This window comes from Thermobia domestica, chromosome 14 (assembly GCF_964235325.1).
Source record: "Thermobia domestica chromosome 14, izTheDome1.hap1.1, whole genome shotgun sequence".
In the NCBI taxonomy this organism is placed as follows: domain Eukaryota; kingdom Metazoa; phylum Arthropoda; class Insecta; order Zygentoma; family Lepismatidae; genus Thermobia; species Thermobia domestica.
This window is the reverse complement of record NC_137467.1, coordinates 130,657,810-130,678,351: the sequence shown is the minus strand read 5'-3', so window position 1 is coordinate 130,678,351 and position 20,542 is coordinate 130,657,810. Positions and strand designations below refer to the sequence as shown.

Below are 20,542 nucleotides of genomic sequence, written 5' to 3'. Positions count from 1 at the left end.
TAAAGCAATTATTTAGACAGGAATGAGCGAAATAGGCAAAATAAAATTGGCGTAAATTGAAACTGTAACTCCTCATATGAACTTTAAAACGTTATTTTTGATCATATCTTCAATATTAAAAGGATAGGCATTTTGCCTAACATCCGGTCTCGACTCATAATATTGTGGTTTATTGCGGTTGCTTATGGTGACGTTGAAACAAAACTTCGTTTTGTTCGAATCACATCACAATTTGTGTGCGGATAGCTTTGTTTGCATTCAGGTTGTTATTGACAAAGCTGCCAGTGCATGGGCGCTGGAGGGATTCGAAATTAGATTCCTGAGTTTGGTTATTACATTGGTATCCTTTGCCATCCACCGTAATCATGATATGCTTTCAGCAATGAAACAAAATATCCAAAAGTTGCGTGGATTATTCTCTGAATATTTATTCAGCTGTTTAGACAAAGTTTGAATATTCGTCTCATCAGTTCGATTGAATTATTTGGAAAATTCTCTCTCTTCAAAATATATGGAAAACAAACACATGCTGCCATCTATTGGTGTGTTAATTCTTTACACTTTTATTTTGTTCCTTCTACGTAGTGCATTCATTTTTTTAAAAGTGTTAATTCTGTAGTCAAACATAGTGATGTATTAATGTATAGATGCTTGCAGTTTCGTATATATATATATTTACTTTAAATTTTGCATGCTTTTTATTCAAAGCTCATAACAAAGCCTTTCTTCTTACTTGCACGAATTTTGTACCCCACGTTGTTTAGTTTTTTCTTGTTTCTAACCGTAAATAATTACTGGGGGCGAAGCTTGTAAGATAGCCTTCCATATCATGTCTTTACAGTGATCAACCTTTCAGGGAATATAGTACAACTAGCAGCAAGTCCTGCCAACACTGCCGCCTCCACAACAACGCAACCTAGTGCAAGCAGCCCAACCCCTTCAGGAACTGTTTCTGCGTCTCCGGTGACTGTACCACAAACTGTTGGTGTAAATGGCGCAAATATTGTAATGGTGAGTTGCATTTACATTGTAGCACATAGAATAAAGCAGCCAGCCAGCATCAGTGCAGTGCATCGTAAAATTTGTTTTTGTCAATTGAAACGTGGTATGTTAGTTGATGATGGAGCTATTACCCGTAGTTCTTTGTTACTGTACAAAGAAATATTCAGATGCTGATTATGAGGCAAATACTTGTGGCAAGTTAAAATAATATTGCAAAACAAAATGCTTTAAATAATACAAAACACAAGTTTAAACCTTTATAACAAACATTTTATGGTCTCTGCTCTTTTAGGAAATGCAAGAACGATAGTAAAAGGAAAAGCTATATTTTTTTAATCATAGTAGCTCCCGAAATTGAGGAATGAAAGAAAAGAAAATTAACTCTAATGTTATCTATATTTAACTGGTATAGTGCAAAAGTTTTGGATCTATATAACCCAAGTTCACTCGTAGTAGCAATGTTCTATCTCAAATTTTCGGTGAAACATAAGACTTTAAAAAATACTGAATGATTTAATGTACATTTGTTGCCGAATAGCATAACAATTTTCGAAAATAAAAATGTCTTTGTTATCAATAAGAGTAAGAAGCAGCTTTATTTTTGATGATGAAAACTACGGAGATTTAGTTCCTCCTTTCTGTGTATTTGAATTCGGTTATCCTTCCGAAAACTGAGATATCTCCCATACAGTATATGTATTTAAAGTATGAAAAAGCTGGAGTAATTAATCGACTTGCTTGTTGGGTCCTAGATCAATCTTATATATATTTGTTCGTCATTATTTAGTGTGTGTTATCTGCATTGTACCAGTAACTGAACTTTCAGTTAACTCTTTTAAAATGACAGATTTTTAAAGATAAGTTTAGACTTTTTTTAGAAAGTTGTTGCCCCTACTCCCGTAATTGCTGTAGATTCATGATTAATACACCATTATCTTTGGAAAAAATCATGCATTAGAATCAATCAACCACACACTGTGCAGATGTAAAATTCGGTCATTTTGCGGGAATTTTTTACAACTTTTTTTCCGGCATCCTATTTAAATTTTAGATTTTTAAAAGTTGTGTTATCTGATTCTTGTCCCTGCTTAAAGCTGGAGATTTAAAATGGGTTCGATGCTAGTTGATTGTGTAAGGTTTTCTTGTACGCACTTTCGTTTTTGAGTCTCGTTCGTAATAACACTTTAATATAAAAACACACAAGTTCATACCAACTGTTGGGTGGCCATTTAAAGATGACGAATTGACCAGATCATATTGACGCCATTATCTACGTAATCTGTCATCCGAGTACAATAATTCTTTTATATATACGTATAAAATTTCTAATGACCGTCCCCATGAGATATTCCTTAAAACGTGTTACATTTTTTGATATCTCCACTTCCAGTATGCGAGAATCGAGTTAACCAAAGCGAAATTTATCATACTCACAGTATATACGCCACACTAAAGCTTAGACTTTTTTTTTTTTTTTTTTTTTTTTTTTTTTTTTTTTTTTTTTAATGGCGCTATAAACTTTTTAAGACGAATTTCCAGTTCGAAGTTGTTCATCTTCCCGTAAATTGCTGTTATGGGTGGTGGATGAGCTGGACGACGTTGCATCATTATTTAAGTAACAGTCACTCGATTTCAGCAATGCTTATATCTGAAAGGTCGATAAATGTTCTTCAGTGTTTAGTTTGTATGGAACATCTACGCTAGTTCGTAAAGTTCGTGTACCGTAATGTTACCATGTGCAGAGTTGTGTTAATTGCTGTTTCTTTAAATTCTTGACAAGAGTTAATAAATAGGTTTTTAAATTACCACATTATTTTGAGCTATCGTAATTGAACCAGAATATCATTGTAATATTTATCTAGCGAAGAACAACAAACAAGCCTAGGTATTTTACTATAACTACTGTAACTGACAATTAAAATATAATTTTATCATAGAATTCTAGATTTATTTAACTGAGTGTTGAGAATCCAACTCATTACCTGAGTGTACAGACTAACAAGTACACTAAACTCCGGTGAGTTTAAGAATGGGACTTCAAAATCTAGTTCATTTCAAAGCGATCAGAAAAGTAATACATATGAACCAATAAGCTTAAAGTAGTAGTACTCAGCACCGTTAATTACTTTATATAGTCGTAAATATTAGTTTTAATGGGTGTGTTAATTTTTGCAGCCAAGGTGATACTTTCCTTATACGCATTTAGTCTGGTAATTTGCTCTTATAGACATTCATGGGTGCGGATGTTGCAGTTCGATGTGACTCCCCATTCATGTTTCATAGAATGATTATGCATTACAGATGGTTCCAGGTAGCGGCGGTGTTCCTCAGTTCCAGCGAATTCCACTCCCTGGGACGGAGTTTCTCGAAGAGGAGCCTCTGTATGTGAACGCTAAACAGTATAGGCGAATATTGAAGAGAAGGCAGGCACGGGCGAAGTTGGAAGCAGAAGGCAGAATACCAAAGGAAAGACCGGTAGGTTATCTTTCTATATTTTGACCAAGAAAATGCTTTGCACATCTCGTTTGAATTACATCCAAAATTAAGAGTTAAACGGAGAGAGAGAGAAATGGTAGGTTAATATGAGAAAATGAGACTAGAACTAAAAATGTACTGAACGCGCTTCCTAAGGTTAAGGACTAAAGTTTTTATGGGTATAAAGGATAATGATCGATAATAGAAACGTCAATTAAACATTAAATCGGGTCGATGATAGAAATGGCAATTAAGCATTAAATCGCGGCCAATGCTTTGTCTTACTAATGATGAAATGGGACTAAGACTAAAAGCATTGCGTTCTCTTTTTGAGGTTAAGGTCTAAAAATTTTATGGATATTAGAGAAGTGGCTTCTCGCAGCTAGTCCGTGTATTTTAGTCCAAATTCTTTCATTTTATTCCACAAATATTTTGTTTTTTTTCAGTTGCATTTTTTTTAACTTTTTCGTTAATAAGGCAATAACACGGAATTAAAAAGAAATTGCAGTTTGTCGAAGCATTGTTTGAGATGTTTTTTCGTGACGGTTATTGTATTTTCTTTTCACTGCCCTTGAAGATCAAAGAAATTTAACTGAGTCAGGGAAAACTCACGGAAATAGTTAAGAAATACCGTACATCAAAAGTCGTGGAAGTTACTGTATCTTTACAGAGGAGCCAGAGGATATATTTTTTTAGCTCTCTACAGAAGATGCGAAGAAGACCTCTTGGAGGCACGCTCAGTGGTAGAGCGATTACCTCTTGTGTGGTGTGCCTGGTTCGATCCTGGGCAAGTGAGGTGGTGGACAACATTGTGTCCGTAGGTTTTCTCGGGGTACTCCCGTTTCCTTCCACCTTCTCATTCCACCAATTCTTCCATCATTCACTTGCTTTAATTATAGTCTCCAGTAGCGTAAAGAGCATAATCGCGGGACGTTAAACTCAGTTTTAATTTCATTTACGAAGAAGACCAAAGAATCAAGACAGATTCGAAGTGAAGATAAGAGAAAGAAATTATCTTTAGAAATAAGGAAGCTTGAGGAGCTCCCAAAGGTGTTAAAACTTTAAGCTTTGAAAGAGCAACAAATCAAATCAAAAAAATTCAGATGCTACAGAAGAAGATAAGTTAGGCTTGTTGTTTGTACATAATCAGAGAGGTAAATCAGATTTTATATTTGCGTATGTTTGTGTTCAGATTGCCTATAGTATAATTACCGTTTGGTACTAGTGTTTTACTGTATTCTAAATACGCGAAGTTTTCACTCATTAGTATTTACGTAGTAAGAAAGTAAGTTTATACTTTATTTCCAAAATGAAAAGGAGAACATAAGAAGGCTATGAGGTTGGTGGAGCCCCCCCCCCAAAAAAAAAAAAAAAAAGTTAAACGTGACCTTAAATGATGATGTTCTCTGCGTCGATGGTCAGGGAGAATTTACTTATTCAGTCGCGGAAATCAATATGGAATATCAGTGCGAATTCTGTTTTAAGTCTTTATTCAATATCCAGCAACTAACTCTTTACTCCTAACTTGTTTAACATTTTATGATAACTACTGTAAGTATAATTTAACTCATAGATTTAGGTGTTGAACTGAATGTTGATTTCAGTGTGAGTCTATATATTTTCTAAGACTTCCAGCAAATTTTTTGAAAATGTAAAAATGTAAATTTTCACATTTCTTAGGAGGCATTCCGGGCAGTAAGAGTGAACTCAAAAAACAAAGGATTGTTTTTTGAAAAATACATTTTCAACCTTCTTAACAACAAACTCAGTAAAATGTTCCGATCTAAGTTGTTGTGGGTAAGAAGAGCAAACTACACACATTTCATGTACGTGCATGTGTTTTGGCTGCCGCATGTAGACAAATAATAGTAGTAATAATAAAAAAAATAACCAATGTTTAGTTCACCTTTACTATCAGGAACGCCTTATACGAAATCAGCAGAGCGTTTAGTCGTCTGCAGCTAACCGCACTTCTATAAGGGGTTGGGTTGTATAAGCAGCAGGTGGTCGATAATTAACTATGTAGTTAATATTACAATAAAACTAAGCAGGGTGTCGATCGGTCACGAAAATGTCACATCAAAAAACGGTCATGAAAGTTAAGAAAGTCTCGAAATTTAGCGTTTGGGTCACGATTTTTCTAATCGGTACAAAAAGAAGTATAGACTGGAAAATTTTGTTCTATAAAACGTCAAAATTCACCCCGAAAAAGGTCTATGGTCGGCTTTGGAGGCTACCAAATCGCAAGCAAAGCACGCTTCTATCAGGTGCATGAAAATTCGGCCCAAGTTGCACCTAAATTCGCTCTAGAGAATGTTACTAAATTTTATGGTTTGGGAAAGAAAAGGTCACGAAATATCATTTTGAAATTTTAGTAGACACCCTGAACAGCTACAGTGAAAATTACGTAAAAATGTATTGCCATCGGGTTAGTGTATCTGTGCTTGAAATTTAAATTGCAAGATTCATTCGACAAACACGAAAGTAACCTTACGAGTAAAATATGTAGTCATAAAAAAGTCTTCTATTTGATTTTTTTTTTTCAAGACACCTTTAATAGCTATGTAATCAGTATTTGTTACCTTTTTATTATGCCTATTGAATTAATTTTGAACTTTGTCCATAACTTAGGAACTAGAAGCCTGTGCAACGTATTTCACATGCTTTATATAGCAGGTCATCGTTTACCACCGTGCTAAGTTTAATGCATGAGTCGGATGAGTCGGGTTAAACTCATAAACATGTAGTGCCATTGATTTTTAAGTGAAAAGTAAATGAAGAACGATGAAAGCTGAAAAAAAAAAAAAAAAAAAAAAAACCAAGATACCGAAATTGAGGAGTTTTCTTTTTTCAAAAGGGAACATTTCCATAATTATTGTACAGTAAAAGTAAGAAACGAGGTGGATATGTTACCTTTTGGTAGAAACGACTAACTTTATATTGTGATAACTACCAAGAAAATTGTCATTTTCATAATCCGACAAAGTTCGTCCCCAAAACTTAGAAAAACCGTTAAAAAAAAAAAAAAAATCGCTCTTCAATTGTGGTTAACCTACTGTAACAAAAGAATCTTCCCACGTACTCCGAATCTATAGTATAGTATAAAACTTCAGTTTCAATAAACCAAATATGTACTTTTCTTCATTAATTATTATTATTATTATTTTCAGAAATACTTGCACGAGTCTCGTCATAGACATGCAATGAATCGCATTCGAGGAGAAGGAGGGCGCTTCCATTCGGGGTCTGTAAAGAAACGAAAGTAAGTGATCAATAATATTTAATACTGGTTTCAGCTGTTTGAATAAATAAATAAATAAATAAATAAAACAATTTTACTACGTACTCTATATTTTTATTCCAGAATGCTATTAAATAAAAGATGTAATGCTTTTGAGATGCATTTGCAAAGAAAGAAAATGTTTTTCAACCAATTATATAACACATATGGCTGGAGAATTTCTTAACTTAAAAGTATTATTCGTTTTTGTTGGTAGTTGTCTATAGGTATTAAGAAGTTGCTGAGTAAAAAGCGACATTATAGATTCTAATTAGTATCAATAAAAGTTCAGCACTTACATATAAATGCCCGAATGGAAACACTTCAGCGATAAATTATCGCATCTTCAGTGGATATTTCAATGAAATTCTACGTTGTTTGAAGTCCTGCTGTTTTGAAGAATCTTTTCTTTCTGATCAACGTCTTTCCTGCAGGAATGATGATAAAGGATTGTTCTTCGGTGTTCTAAACCTATAAAATCTTTCTACTTTTGAGATAATGCTTGAAGTAAAGAAACGTCGACTAATTGTGAATTTCTGCGCACAGATTTTTATGCATTATACAAAATCAGAAGGCTTAACTTCTAAGGAGTTCATGTGTATGAATTGATGTGGAAAATGAAATTATTCCTGTGATAAACGTTGACATTGGTTTTGCTACACGTATTGGCGTTAAGAAATGTCAACCACTGTCACCTTTGAATACTTCGGATTTTCGCCGGAATTGCGGAAATTTGTTCTTACTTTGAGAAATCATCTTTAAATTGTAAATTGACTGGAACTCTTTCGTGTTTAGATTTTAATATTTTCTTCAGAATCTATGAAGGGAATTGCATGAAGTCTCTTTTGACTGCATTAGTTGAAAATAATTGTGGAGCACGTCAAAGAGTTTTGTTCGAATAATCCGAAATGTAAAACAGTTATGTGTGAGTATTTTAGAACTGGTCAGCGTTTGGATGACTTTGAGGAAAAAAAAAGTATACTTCAGAGTTCAATGATTTAAAAGATGTTAAAATGATCTTGATTTTCTCGTGGAAATTCAGATCTAGAGAGAGGATTTTTCCTAGAGATGTGTCGTTAATATACCGCAACCAGTACAGTCTTGTTTAAATTTAAAATACATAAATAAATAAACGAAAAAAAAAAAAAAAGAAAGAATGGGTACCCACTTTCCTTTTTAAAAGCCCGAACTCTTTGCAGTTGGAATTAAATCAAACAAAAGTGGTTTTTTGGCCCAGTTCTTTGAGATCTTTATTCAGAGCCAAAGCACTAGAATTTTTTACGAACAGTTGCTGAAATATGATCTAAAGCAGCGTAAGGCTTACCCTTTTTCGATAACTGTCTTAGGATCTTTTCCTTTCATACGAGGTGTGGATCCCCCCCCCCAAAAAAAAAAAAACTTGGAATACTTACATTATTGGTTCCTATCGGTAGTGTCTTCAAAGTAGTCCTCCTTGAACATATCTAGATTCTCCACTTCCATTGTTTGTAACATTTCTAGAAATCTTTTGTAAGGGTCTTTAGTATATTTCCATTTTTTAAAACCTCATTAACGCAGGTAAAATGTGTTCCCGTTAGTTGAGATTTGATTTTCGGGAACACAAAAGTTATAAGATGCCAAATCAGGCGAGTACGCCGGGTGTTCTAACACTGCAATGTATTTTCTAGCCAAAAATTGCTGTACGATAGTGCCTTGTAAGCGAATGCATGGTCCTGATGGAAAATCCATCCACTTTCTCGCAAATGAGTCTTTTTGAACGTTTCCACGAAGTTTCCCAAACTGTAATGTTGATTTACAGTTTGTTCGTTAGGAACCCAGCATTACTATCGTACGAAAGTAAAAGAACATTAGTAACATTGCCTTAAATTTGGACTTTGACATTCGAGCCTTTTTGGACCCAGGGCAAAGTCTAGGCACTTCTACTGCATCGATTGTCACTTTGTTTCCGGGTCGTAGATGAAAATCCAAGTTTTATCGGCAGTTACAACCAAATTCAACAAATTTAAGTCGTCGTCAATCGTTTTCAAGATGGCCATACACAGTTCCTTTTGGCATTTTTTAAAAATTTTTTTAATAAATATTGTAAAAACACTTTGGGAACCACCTTCGCACAAATTTTTCTCACTTGCAATCCTTCCGTTAAGATGCATCTAACGGACCCCCTGTCAGAGTTCACAGACTCAGCATTTGCTCTAATACTCAGTCTGTTATTTCTCACAACACTACGAACATTTTCGATGTTTGTTTCAGTCACAAAAGAACGTGGATGACTTGGTCGTTCATCATCACAACTCTTTCTATCCTCTAGAAACCTTTAGTGCTACTCGAAAATTTGTCCTTGAGATGCATACTTCACCATAAACTTCTCAACATTTGAAATATTTCAGAAGCAGATTTTTGAAGTTTCACGAGAAACTTGATGTTTACTTTTTGTTTTACTTTCATGCTTGTCATTTTGCGGCAATGCACTGACACACGTGTTCATATAGTGACACTTATCTCACGATTGGCTAGGCTAGGTGAGTCCAATTCACGGTGCTAGGGAGGGCAGATATGGTAGTTTACCCCTGCAAAAGCAATACACATTAAGTTAATTATTTGTAATAATACAACCACAATCTTTTTTTGTTATACCTCATATAATGGCGAAACTTTCATGTGAATGAAGCTACAGATTAAATTTTCAGGGAAGACGCTTAATTTCTTGCTTTGTACAGGAATATTTTTTTTGAGAGTTCTATGATTTTATAAAATACATCGTATTTGTTTCGATGTACTCATTATTCTAGTTGATTAGGGGGGGAAAATATATATTACATATCATCGTTGCCAAGTTTTCTCGGCGTTTGTGTTTCCATCAACATGGTAAAAAGTCTGTATAGCTAATTACATATCAAGAAAAAATTCAAAGAAAGTTTCGGAAATCCTCCCCCGTGATTTTTGTCGCCACCCTGTTAGTGCACTGTGTACAGACGTAAATGTTTAAACTGCTTGCTTCCTTAAAATAAGTAAAAATGACATGTGGTCAAACTCGCGCAAGATGTTACACGGCGGTTGTATGTACACTCATGTCCAAAATTATTGTCGCATGTCTATAAATATGTTGTTGTAGGAATATAATTTGATAACTAATTTGCCCGTTATTTCTTATAATGCTAGTATGTTTATAATCGGTAAAGACATGTATATAGTAAATTCCATGTCAGAAGAGCAGTAAATAAAAACAATAAAACGAAAATAAAACTTTCTTGGCCATTTAGCAACATTTTGTTCTACTCATTCTAATTTTTTTATTTGTAATTCTTTACCTATTAAATTTATCACAAATATACATTTCCCGATTATATACATAGTATCAATATTAAACGTACCCTGCAAACGCATTATCAAATTATATTCTTACAAGATATGCGACAATCATTTTGGACATGAGTGTACCACTGGAAAACTTCCAGCGTAACTGTATTGTGTATTGAATACTTACAAAGGAAACAACTGTTAATATCACAAAGAAAGAGAGGGGAAAAAAAAAACTTCCAAGAAATATCTTTAACTTATTCATAACGTTGATTGGAAGTACCCTAAATTCGCAGATAAAAAATTGGAAACAATCTTCTGAACTAATGACAGATTCCGAAAAGATTTGACTGATCATGCTGATTCAGTTAAGCCATATGGCTGCCATGAGCTTTGATTTGTTGTAGTGGAAGGGAGTGGTGGGGAAATTTGCATATTTTATCAACTCTGTTAGAATTGCGTTGAGACAGTGAAAAATTTACTGACATTCTTTTTTCTCTTTCTTTCAGTATGCAACAAACAATAAACATTCCTGTAACATCATCAAGCGCACAAGTAGACACGGATAGCATTAGCACAGCGCTTGTTATTGAAGTAAGTATATTGGTTCAGAGAACGTTGTGATACATGAGAAATTAATAATTTTTTCATGAAAGATTGAGTGAAATATAAGAATAATGCAGTTTTCGTATTCTATATATATATATATATTTTTTTTTTTTCAAGTATTAAAAAATTTTGTAACGTTTTCTAGTATGTCGTGGACTTCAATTTTTTTCATTTTAAAAGATCTCCGTAAAGTTTATCTTGTATACGCATTGAAACACCCTATCAAATTAATTAGAACGTTTGTTGTTTATTCATGCAAGGCATTATTCTGGAGACCGTACTAACCAACTTTGAACGTAGAAGTTAGAATAACAGTGTTTTATTTTATCTGTTTTCTTGCGAAGTGTAAAAAAAATAAAGTAGGACTCGAGCAACTTTTCCAGACTACGGTATTTCTTCGTTTATAAGCCGTCGTACCGGAAGTCAGAACTACAATAGAGAATGAAAATATTGAAATAACTAACCATTATGCCACTTGTAAATAGTGCCCACTAGTACCCACGCTAGGATAAATTTCTAATTGCATTTTTTACACTACTTTGAGGATTCTTAATCCACTGAAACTATAAACATATCCGTCCACGGAGTCATGAGGGAAATAACCTCAAAGTTTGGATCTTCGAGGTACTGCTTATATAGGATGTTTCAAATTGAATATCAGGGTTTTCAACGCTTTGTAGTAGTTATTACATTTAACGTACAATTATAAATAATGCATCAAATAAAAGAGCATCTCAAACAGTTTTTGCTACAAGTGTTCAATTCCAATTTAATTTCAGTATAAGCTACAAAGACTATTCGTCACACGGCACACTTTGAGTTGATAGGCGAGAAAGGTCCATAAGCTTCCCGCTGGGATATGGCACAAAACATTCAATTTATTGGAGTCTTGTTGCAGCTGTACCATCTCGTGGGAATTTGTTAACCCCCAGATGCGAACATCGAGTGTTCACATCGCCATTTAAGTGAAATATCGATTCATCACTGAAGACTACACTATCCAGAAAAATCTTAATTGTTACAGCAATATTTTCATTTGCAAAATTAGCACGTAAACCGTAATCTGTAGGCTTTAGAGCTTGTAGCAACTTTAAACGATGAGGACGTAGTTCTAATCGTCTCCTTACAATTTTCCATACAGACGGTTGCACTGTAACAACACATTCAGTATTTGGAAAATGTAAAACACAAAAAGCTTTTGCTCACTAGTCGCAATCTTTGCTACTAGCGCTTTCTAACGGGAGACAGAGGAAACAGTGCATGAGCATGCGTCCGTACAAAACTGTTTGGATTGCTCTTGTACTTGATGTACAATTGTAAGTTAATTGTAATAAATACTACAAAGCCTTTAAAACCCCGATATTTATTTTGAAACACCCTGTACTGAAATTCCCCCAGAGCTCCCACCGACCTGGAAATAATAGAAAAGTTAGGGAATTCAGTTTATTAATAGGAAATTTCATGAAAAGCTAAAAGAACCAGAAAAAATCAGGTAATTTGAAATAAAAATTGTTATTTCTCAGAATCTATTTTTCTTTTTGCCTTACCCGCCTTTTTAGTAGGAGATATTTCGCAAAATAGGTTTGCAAAGTTTCTTTACCTACTCATTTACGATATACATATATATTTATAGTACATGAGGAACTCCCTGGTTGGAAAAAATATTTCTTTTTTACGTTATATATAGATCTCAAAAACCTGGGCAAGTCAGGGAATTTGTGCTCGTCAAATAAGTGGAAACAACGTTGCCCGCACTGACATTCCTAATTGTGCTCTTTAAGGTAATTTGAGGATCCTGAATCCAATGGAACTATTTTCAAACCTATCCATCCATGGAGTGTCGAGAAAAATTAGCTCAAAGTTAGGGCATTTATTTATACAGGGTGGCGCAGAGTCGACTGACACATTTCAAAGTTGAATATTGCACAGGCGCGATATCTTGGAGTGGATTGCGGCTGGGGGATGCAAAGTGGATGCTATTTCATAAGAACACCGCAACAGTTACAGTGGACCTTTAACGTAATGTCAGGGAACAATAAAATGTCCGAACAGTCACTACACTTCAATGACTGACTTCGTTTCGAAATAAGTACGAACACAGAAAACACATTGTTCAACGTTCTAGTGATGCCCATGGTAACTGTTACGGTATGGCTATAAAATGGCATCCTCTTCTCTTCCAATCTCCTACCCCACAACCCACTGCAAGCTATTGTGCCTGCACAGTATTCAACTCTGAAATGTGTCAGTCGGCTCCGCGCCACCCTGTACGAACTGAAGTAATATGTTCTGTGCTTCAGTGCTTCATTGCGACTGACCATATAACGTGGCATTCTGTCCTTTTTTTTTTTGGTTCTTACCCCGCTAACCAATATAAGCTATTACACCTGCGCAATAATAAAGTTTGAAATATGTTAGTCGGTTCGGGTCACTCTGTATCTAGATTTGAGGTAATTTTTCTCGTGACCCCAACGATGGATATGCTTAAAAAATATTTAATTGGAATTATCATTCTCAAATTAATATAAAGTGTACAATTGAAATTTATTGGAGCGTGGGTACTGTTTACTAATGGCATGATCGTTAGTTCTTTATTAGTAAAGCATGCAAGGTAGAAGGTAGGTATAGGTGTATATATATATATATATATATATATATATATATATATATATATATATATATATATATAACGGGTGTTTCAGTGAAAAAGCCGTGATTTTGAAGTGTAACAACGTATTTTATTGATGATCATAGTAAAAGAAATTTACATGGTGTGATAAGTGAAAGACTAAAGTTTAATATAACACTAAAGTTTAATGTAACACATGTTCGAAGTGTCCACCCTGACAATTGGACACTTCCTTGACCCTGATGCGCATGTTATCAAAACCCTTACCAAGGATGACGTGACTAACTGCTGCCGTACACTGCTCAATATTTGCTCTTAATTCCTTTAAATATCGGGGTTTAAGCTTGAATACCTACTGCTTCAGGTAATCCAATATAAAATCACAAGGGTTAATGTCTGGGCTGCATGGAGCCACTCTAAGCCTGTTCCATAAAACAATGGATAGCGATTAAAGATCACACGATTGCGGAATTTTGTGTGGTGGAAATTAAGGACAGGTTCTGCTGTATGCGGTTTAGCTCCATCCTGCTGGAACCATTTCCGACGAAGTGGACACCTTTTACGACGAAGACTAGGATAAAAGTAATGCTCAAGTATTTCCAAATAATTTTCTGATGTGACATAGCTATCAAAGAAGAAAGGTCCAATTATGCCACGTTTTGTTACAGCACACCAAACAGAAACATTTTCCGGATGCAGTGGTGAGTCTATCACTTCATGCGGATTTTCTGTTGCTCAAAATCTTACATTTTGTTTGTTTACTTCACCTGACTGACAAAAGTAAGCTTCATCTGTACACCACAAGTTTTCAATGATGTCTGGGTCATCAGCAATTAATTCACTGAACTGATTTGCAAAATGCAGACGCCTTATTTTTGCAATGTCTGTTAATTTTTGAAGCATCTTCATTTTGTAGGGGAACATTTGCAGGTCTTTTCGCAGAATACGCCAACATTATATTACGGATATTGCATTTTCTGCTGACAAACGTTGCAGAGATTTTTTTAGTCAGGCTATTCACAACAGATGCTCGCACTACTGCAATACGCTGTTCTGTACGCACAGTTGATCTGCATCTCCCCTCTTCGAAGTCCCGTAACATTACCAGTCTTATTCAACTGATCAACATAACGCCATATGGACTTGGTGGATGGTGCCCATGCACAATGATTCTCCAGTCGGAGCTGTCGTTGGAGAGCAACAAGGGAGCGTGATTCAATGAACCAAGGCACCAATGAGATCATCTGCTGCGACGTAAGTTTACGGTTTGCCATTATTATACTGGACTATGGAACCTTAAAAAAACATTGTAAAACAAAATTTATCCTTTTTCGCTGTGTATTTACATAGAAATATTACTATACTATTATTCAAATAAATTTTGTAGCCGCTAGAAATCACGGCTTTTTGGGTGAAACACCCTATATATATATATATATATATATATATATATATATATATATATATATATATATATATATATATATATATATATAATGTATATTAATTGCTAAATGCTAGTGGATAATATGGTAAATTTATGTTTCAGTCCTTCCTTGATTTAAAATAATAACTTGGCATCACGTACTTGTGCGGTTTCTGGTAATTTTTTTTTTAAAGAAGTTTTTGCTTTTTGCGTAGATAAACGGTGTTGTCTACTTTACCGGTCGTGTTAATTATACTTATTGTAAGCCGAGGGACATTTTTGAACCAGGATAAAATAAGAAAAGGTCGGTGTGCAATCTGATAAATGAGGATTATTATAAGAATAAAAATTAAAAAAAAAAAAAGGTTAAGTAAATAGATAATGAACTAAAAGTTGGTTTATTTAATTTAATTTTTTATTTTATTTTATTTTGTTTTATGGACTTAGAAAGTAAACAAGTAAGATGAATGACAATTTTAATTCTGTATGTTCTGTATCCAAAAGCATTGTTTTGATTGATTTATTTTATTTTTAGAGTTATATGAGACATGAATCGGCAGAATAACGTGGAAACCGAACCACGTTAACTAGGATTCGGGCACGGGTCTACTGCACTTAAGGTGAGGACGCTGGTCAGTTAGCTACGAATCAATGTTCGTGTTGTTTGTGGTAGTATTAGTTGACAAGGCACTTATACGTTTACGTAATGTTACTAAATAGGCTGTTATCTCAAGAGTTGCGCGAACGGTTGACGGTATGATTTAGTCAAACGTTCCAAAGCTCAGGAGGAAAATGTATTGCCGTACATTTCGTAAATCTCTAGAATTAAGTATCTAAAAGAGAGGATATTTTATTTTGCTCCAATGAATTTGAAACTAACTTTCGGTATTCGTTGATATCTTTTTCAGTGACTTGTGTATGTTGCTAAATCAGTGTCACGTGCGTGTGTGTGTATTCCTGCGTACTAGTAAACCGTACACAGAACAATGTACCATGGTTGAAATAGAGTAGTTCATCAATATCCAACTACTGCACAGTATAGAGTGTCGTCTCTTAATAGACTAAGTTTACTTCTTCGTATCTGTCAGTTACTTAAAACAAGTCTAAGAACATATACCAGATTCTATCTATGTAAAGTGAATCTTCTGTCATTGTTTGGTTATTCATTGCATAGTTAATACATAATTGTTGTCTCTGAAGACTTGATGTACGTACTTCTAACATGTGCACTGTAGGTTACTTTATATTCTTTCTACCTATTCCAATCAACGATTACACAGACTTGATGTATTAAATTTTAACATAAACAGCTATTATTTATCGACTTTTCATATTTCTCTTTCTTTCCATTAATCTTCAGAATTCAGTTTACTTTTAAGAACACTTTTAACTTATAAATCTACAAGTTGTCAGGCACCAACACACGCACAGAAGTCATATAACTCTGCGAATAAATTCAATGTGTTTTCTTCAAAAGATAAAACTCTTATGTTTTTATGCTGGCAGCACTGTAAGTCTTATCTCTTACATTATGTAACTTACGTGAGGGATCTCCTAAATAAGGTTTCTAATAATAATTGGATCGGAAGTTGTGGTCTCATACTATGGCTTGCAAGATCCCCTGATCTATCCCCATTGAATTTTAGCTTCGGGGATACATTAAGAACAATATTTGTTTATAGATCTTCCGTATCAGATTTGGTAGATTTGCACTGAGGAAATTGTTTTTGCTTATGAAACTACTACACAACAAATACTTGGAAACGCATGACGTGAGGTAGAATTTCGTTTGGGCGTTTGCAGGGCAAACACGTGGTGCACACTTGATTTACTGATCAGCATTAAAACTTGAGTTGCTTTGTCGTTTTGAAGAAACTGCATTGGAATACGTTTGTTACTTGCTAAGTTACGAGTTTTTTTTATTATTATTATTATTTATTATTATTTGTAGTGATAGTGCTAAACATGGTATTATCCCAACAAGAAGTAAATGGAATTAAGCTCTCAAAACTGTGTTGGACGTACAGCAATAGCCTCTTAAAAAAACACATTGCAAAGTTGACAGGTATTTTCACTCTTTTTGGAGGTTGCTGTATGTTCATGTACGTGTATTTTCTTCGGGCAGTCTTTCTTCTCTGTAATTAGTTTGCGATAAATTCCACTGGATTAGGAGCGAAGGATGCATGAAACGGTGATTAGTGCCTCGTCGTCTTCTAAGGATGTCACGCATTGGTTTGACAATGCATTGAATAGATGATAGTCCGAAAGCGCCAGGTCTGAGAAGAATTCTAGATGTGGTAAGACTTCTTCCAGCACCTGAATGACTGTTTTCGTCATGGTTGCAGTGTGAGATCTTGCATTGTCGACTTAAAGTATCACTGGACGGTGTCTTGCTAGTCGTTTCTCGCAATAGCTGCCTGAATCCGACGAATCCCCTGGAGCAGCTTAAAGTAAATTAGTTTTGCCCGGGTTACCCTGATTCGATTCTCAGCGGTTCGGATCCCAGGTTAAGCTGTATGTCCACGTCTCACGTAGCCTCGCTGCTAAAAGAGACGCTTATATCATATCGTCCTGTTAGATCGGTAACATGGTCTTCTTGAAAGAATGAAGTTCAGCATGCACACGAGGTATTGAGGTCCCATTCCCTTTGTATGTACCACTATTTCCCGTGTTGTGAAGTTGACGTAGAGGTACCATTTATCGTCATCGGTAACATTTCTGGAGAGAAAGGATTGATGATGGTTCTACCGACACCGCGCAGTTGTCTGCTGATTGCTTTATACCCAATTTTCGGATCGTTTGGTGTAAATTCTTATGGATTAACGCGTTCAAACAATTCTTCGTCCAGAACGTCGTTCACGCTGAATTCTTCTTGAAACTAGCATACCATCTTCGGGCAGTTCTCTTACTAATGGCTTTGTCTCCGTACAATAAACACAAATTTCCGGCCGCCTTCGAGGCAAGTACATTCGGATTAAACTCAAACATGCTGCTTCGTGGCTAATCGGTTAGCATCGCGCCTTTGGCGTGGTCGGGTTCGATTTCCGGCGGGAGCTCATGTGGTTCGGATTTCACGTTAATCTCATATAGCCTCGCTGCTGAAAAGGGACGATAAACTAAAAATCAACTCAACTAAATTCATACGTTATTAAGTTATTGTGTTTGTCTTAGAAATCAAGACTCACTTCCTGAACTTCGTAATATTAATTCTTTGTTGTTTGAAAAATGCTATAAAGTATTAGAGTTAAAATTCGGCCAGAATGTGATAGCTAGTGGAATGAATATTACTAAGCAAGATACCATTATGGTATGTAACATAGATGCACAATCCCCGCCAACTGTAGACAAAAACGATCATTCTCCCCTCCCCTACTCAAAAATCGTGAAAAGCGTCTGAAACTTTGCTTCAGCTGCTAAGTTAACCATTATATGATATATAAGATAATGAACTTCGCTACAAAATACAACTAATTTCGTACGACTGAGGGTCGTATCTTGCAAATCGAAGAGAAACCTCTTTCGTGTAACCGGCTGACGTTGATTCGCGGTTTTTGCCTTGAGATATTCAGCGTTATTCTCCGAGGTAGTTCAGATGCTTATTGAGCGTACCAATATGAGGACACCCTAATTTGAAACAATACTAGTCTTTTTATTCGCACTTCACTTTCGATATTGCATTAAGATAGCTAGACAGTATGCAGCGCCATCTGTCGGCACGTGCGGATGTGCTTAAAATGCAATTGAGTTAGCTCGCAGGGTACAAATATTGGTATTCATTTTATAGCCGGAAAGATTGACAGAGTATTTTATATGTATGAATGGTACAAAAAGGAAACTTAACTGTGACTGGTGCGAATTTGTTGTGGAAACAGATATAATATAAAAGGTAAGCTCGCGAGATATATTTTTAACGGGTTGAGTGGATCCCTTTTGTGATACGGCAGATACCTAAACGGCAATGAAGATTTTATTTGCCAAATTTTATCTGAAAATGACTCGAACAGCGGTTGCCGATGAAGTTCACGTATTCGAGCACTCAGTAAATCATCTTTGTCGCTAATGCCGCCATTTTGCACAGCAGCACCCCTAGTGGGGAATTTCGAAAATGGTGAATTCTTCAGTGTTGCCAATGAAACTTGAGAGCTTGCTTGTTATATTGGTTTTCTACAATAGTCATTATATCAATAATAAGTAACTCATTTTTATACTGATTTTGGATTACCGTGTATATCGATTTTGATTTCTATCCCATTTCTCTTGTAGTTTGCTGAGTTAGGTATCCAATGATTGCATTGATCTGGATCTTTTAGTATTGTGGATTCTATTAGTTTTATCCTGAGTGAATTTAAACACCGAAAGTTGTTGACTTTTTTACATTAATATTCCGTTTTGTGCGGGTGATGTACTTAATTGTTTGTACTTTCGTTATTTCAGAACGGAGGGACGACGTTACCAGATATGATGACAGATCCATTAGCAGTGGTATCTGCAGATGGACAATAATATTAAGACTCCTGTATATATCACATGAGACTCTCAACTTCGGTGAAGTACAACTGGTGTAAAGCTTTCCATTGTGTGCTTCAACGATGATATTGAAGGACGTTAACGACGTACCATCGACTTTGACAATTCTGGGAAGGGTTAACGGCAGGAACAATCTCGAGAAACAATTATTGTGATTAGTGGTTTTGTGCAAAGTGAATCTGCGCATTGCAGTTAATGTAGTGTTGGAAAACTTCAAATACGGGAACCCTGTGTACTTAAGTGAAGAAGAAACTTACACAGTGCAAACTGAATTCATACTTTGCATTGCATTTCAATATACGTGGAAACATTTCTTTCCAGACGCAACAGTACTGTTTGTTAACATTTTTCTTGAATGTTTTCGTCAGTCATATCACTGAGACATTTGTGTAAATATTGTCATTGCATTTTACCTTCCATGCAAGTAAAAGAGTTGTGACGTCAGGATATGTATAGTAATTTTTTCAGTGATTATCGTTTGCAGGTTCAACGGATTGTTACAAGATTGAATAAAAAAAAGTATATACTGTTGGGTTTAATATGCACCAGTGAATCTTAATTATCGTTAGGTTTTTTTTCTTTTCTTTCCTTTTTTTATATACATAAGTGTGTGATGATCGGTGATTTATTTGTATGTATGTGCTCTGTGTGTATGTAAAAGCATGAATGTGACGGATTGTATATTATTTTTATTAACTGCATGTTAATGCAGTAGTTGAAAATGGCGAAATGAATAAATTTGAGCTTAAACTTTTTTTTTTTTCTAAAGGAAGTAGAACAAAAAGGGCATTTCTATAGTGAATCCTATTAAACTAAGCCATAGTTTTTTGACAAAGTGGCCTTCATTTTTATATGTAGTACAAAAACCGTTCGAATATTTTATGTATATTGTGTAAAACAAATTCTTGGTTAATACTTTTCATATTACTATATTGTAGCTCAAATGATAGCACACGTAAGTTATTAAATTATAATTGGCGTTCATAATTGTATAAAAAATGATTAATTTTTATGCACTCAAATAAAAATTGCAGTTTTTTTTAGTACCGTTTTAATTGATAATAAAAAGGCTCAATAATATTACTTGGTATGTTTTCTTTGATTATATATTAGATAATCTTCGTGTGTGTTGTGTGTTCAGAGATGTTTTTGAAAAAATACATTCGTAATGGAGTTGTAATATATATTATTTGTCTGGGAGGAGAATCTAAAAACACGAAAAGCAGCAGCAGCAATTTCGAGAGATTTAACAACGTATTTTGCTTCTATAGTCTAAGATTTCTTCTACAAAATCCAA

The 20,542-nt window shown here is 34.9% G+C and overlaps 1 protein-coding gene across 6 annotated transcripts in view; it reads left to right on the top strand.

Moving 5' to 3' along the window:
• Positions 1–20,328, top strand: part of Nf-YA (nuclear factor Y-box A) — a 35,508-nt gene extending 15,180 nt beyond the window's left edge. For 3 of the 6 annotated variants that reach the window (XM_081738821.1, XM_081738822.1, XM_081738823.1), the window contains exons 5-9: positions 842–1,011; positions 3,286–3,477; positions 6,648–6,739; positions 10,564–10,648; positions 19,153–20,328. In XM_081738821.1, the coding sequence (XP_081594947.1) occupies positions 842–1,011; positions 3,286–3,477; positions 6,648–6,739; positions 10,564–10,648; positions 19,153–19,221 (608 nt within the window). In that variant the 3' untranslated portion in view covers positions 19,222–20,328. Of the gene's footprint in view, positions 1–841; positions 1,012–3,285; positions 3,478–6,647; positions 6,740–10,563; positions 10,649–15,253; positions 15,339–19,152 lie in introns of all 6 variants that reach the window. The other 3 variants (XR_014128262.1, XM_081738824.1, XM_081738825.1) reach the window with 3 other exon arrangements.
• Positions 20,329–20,542: the final 214 nt, after the last annotated feature.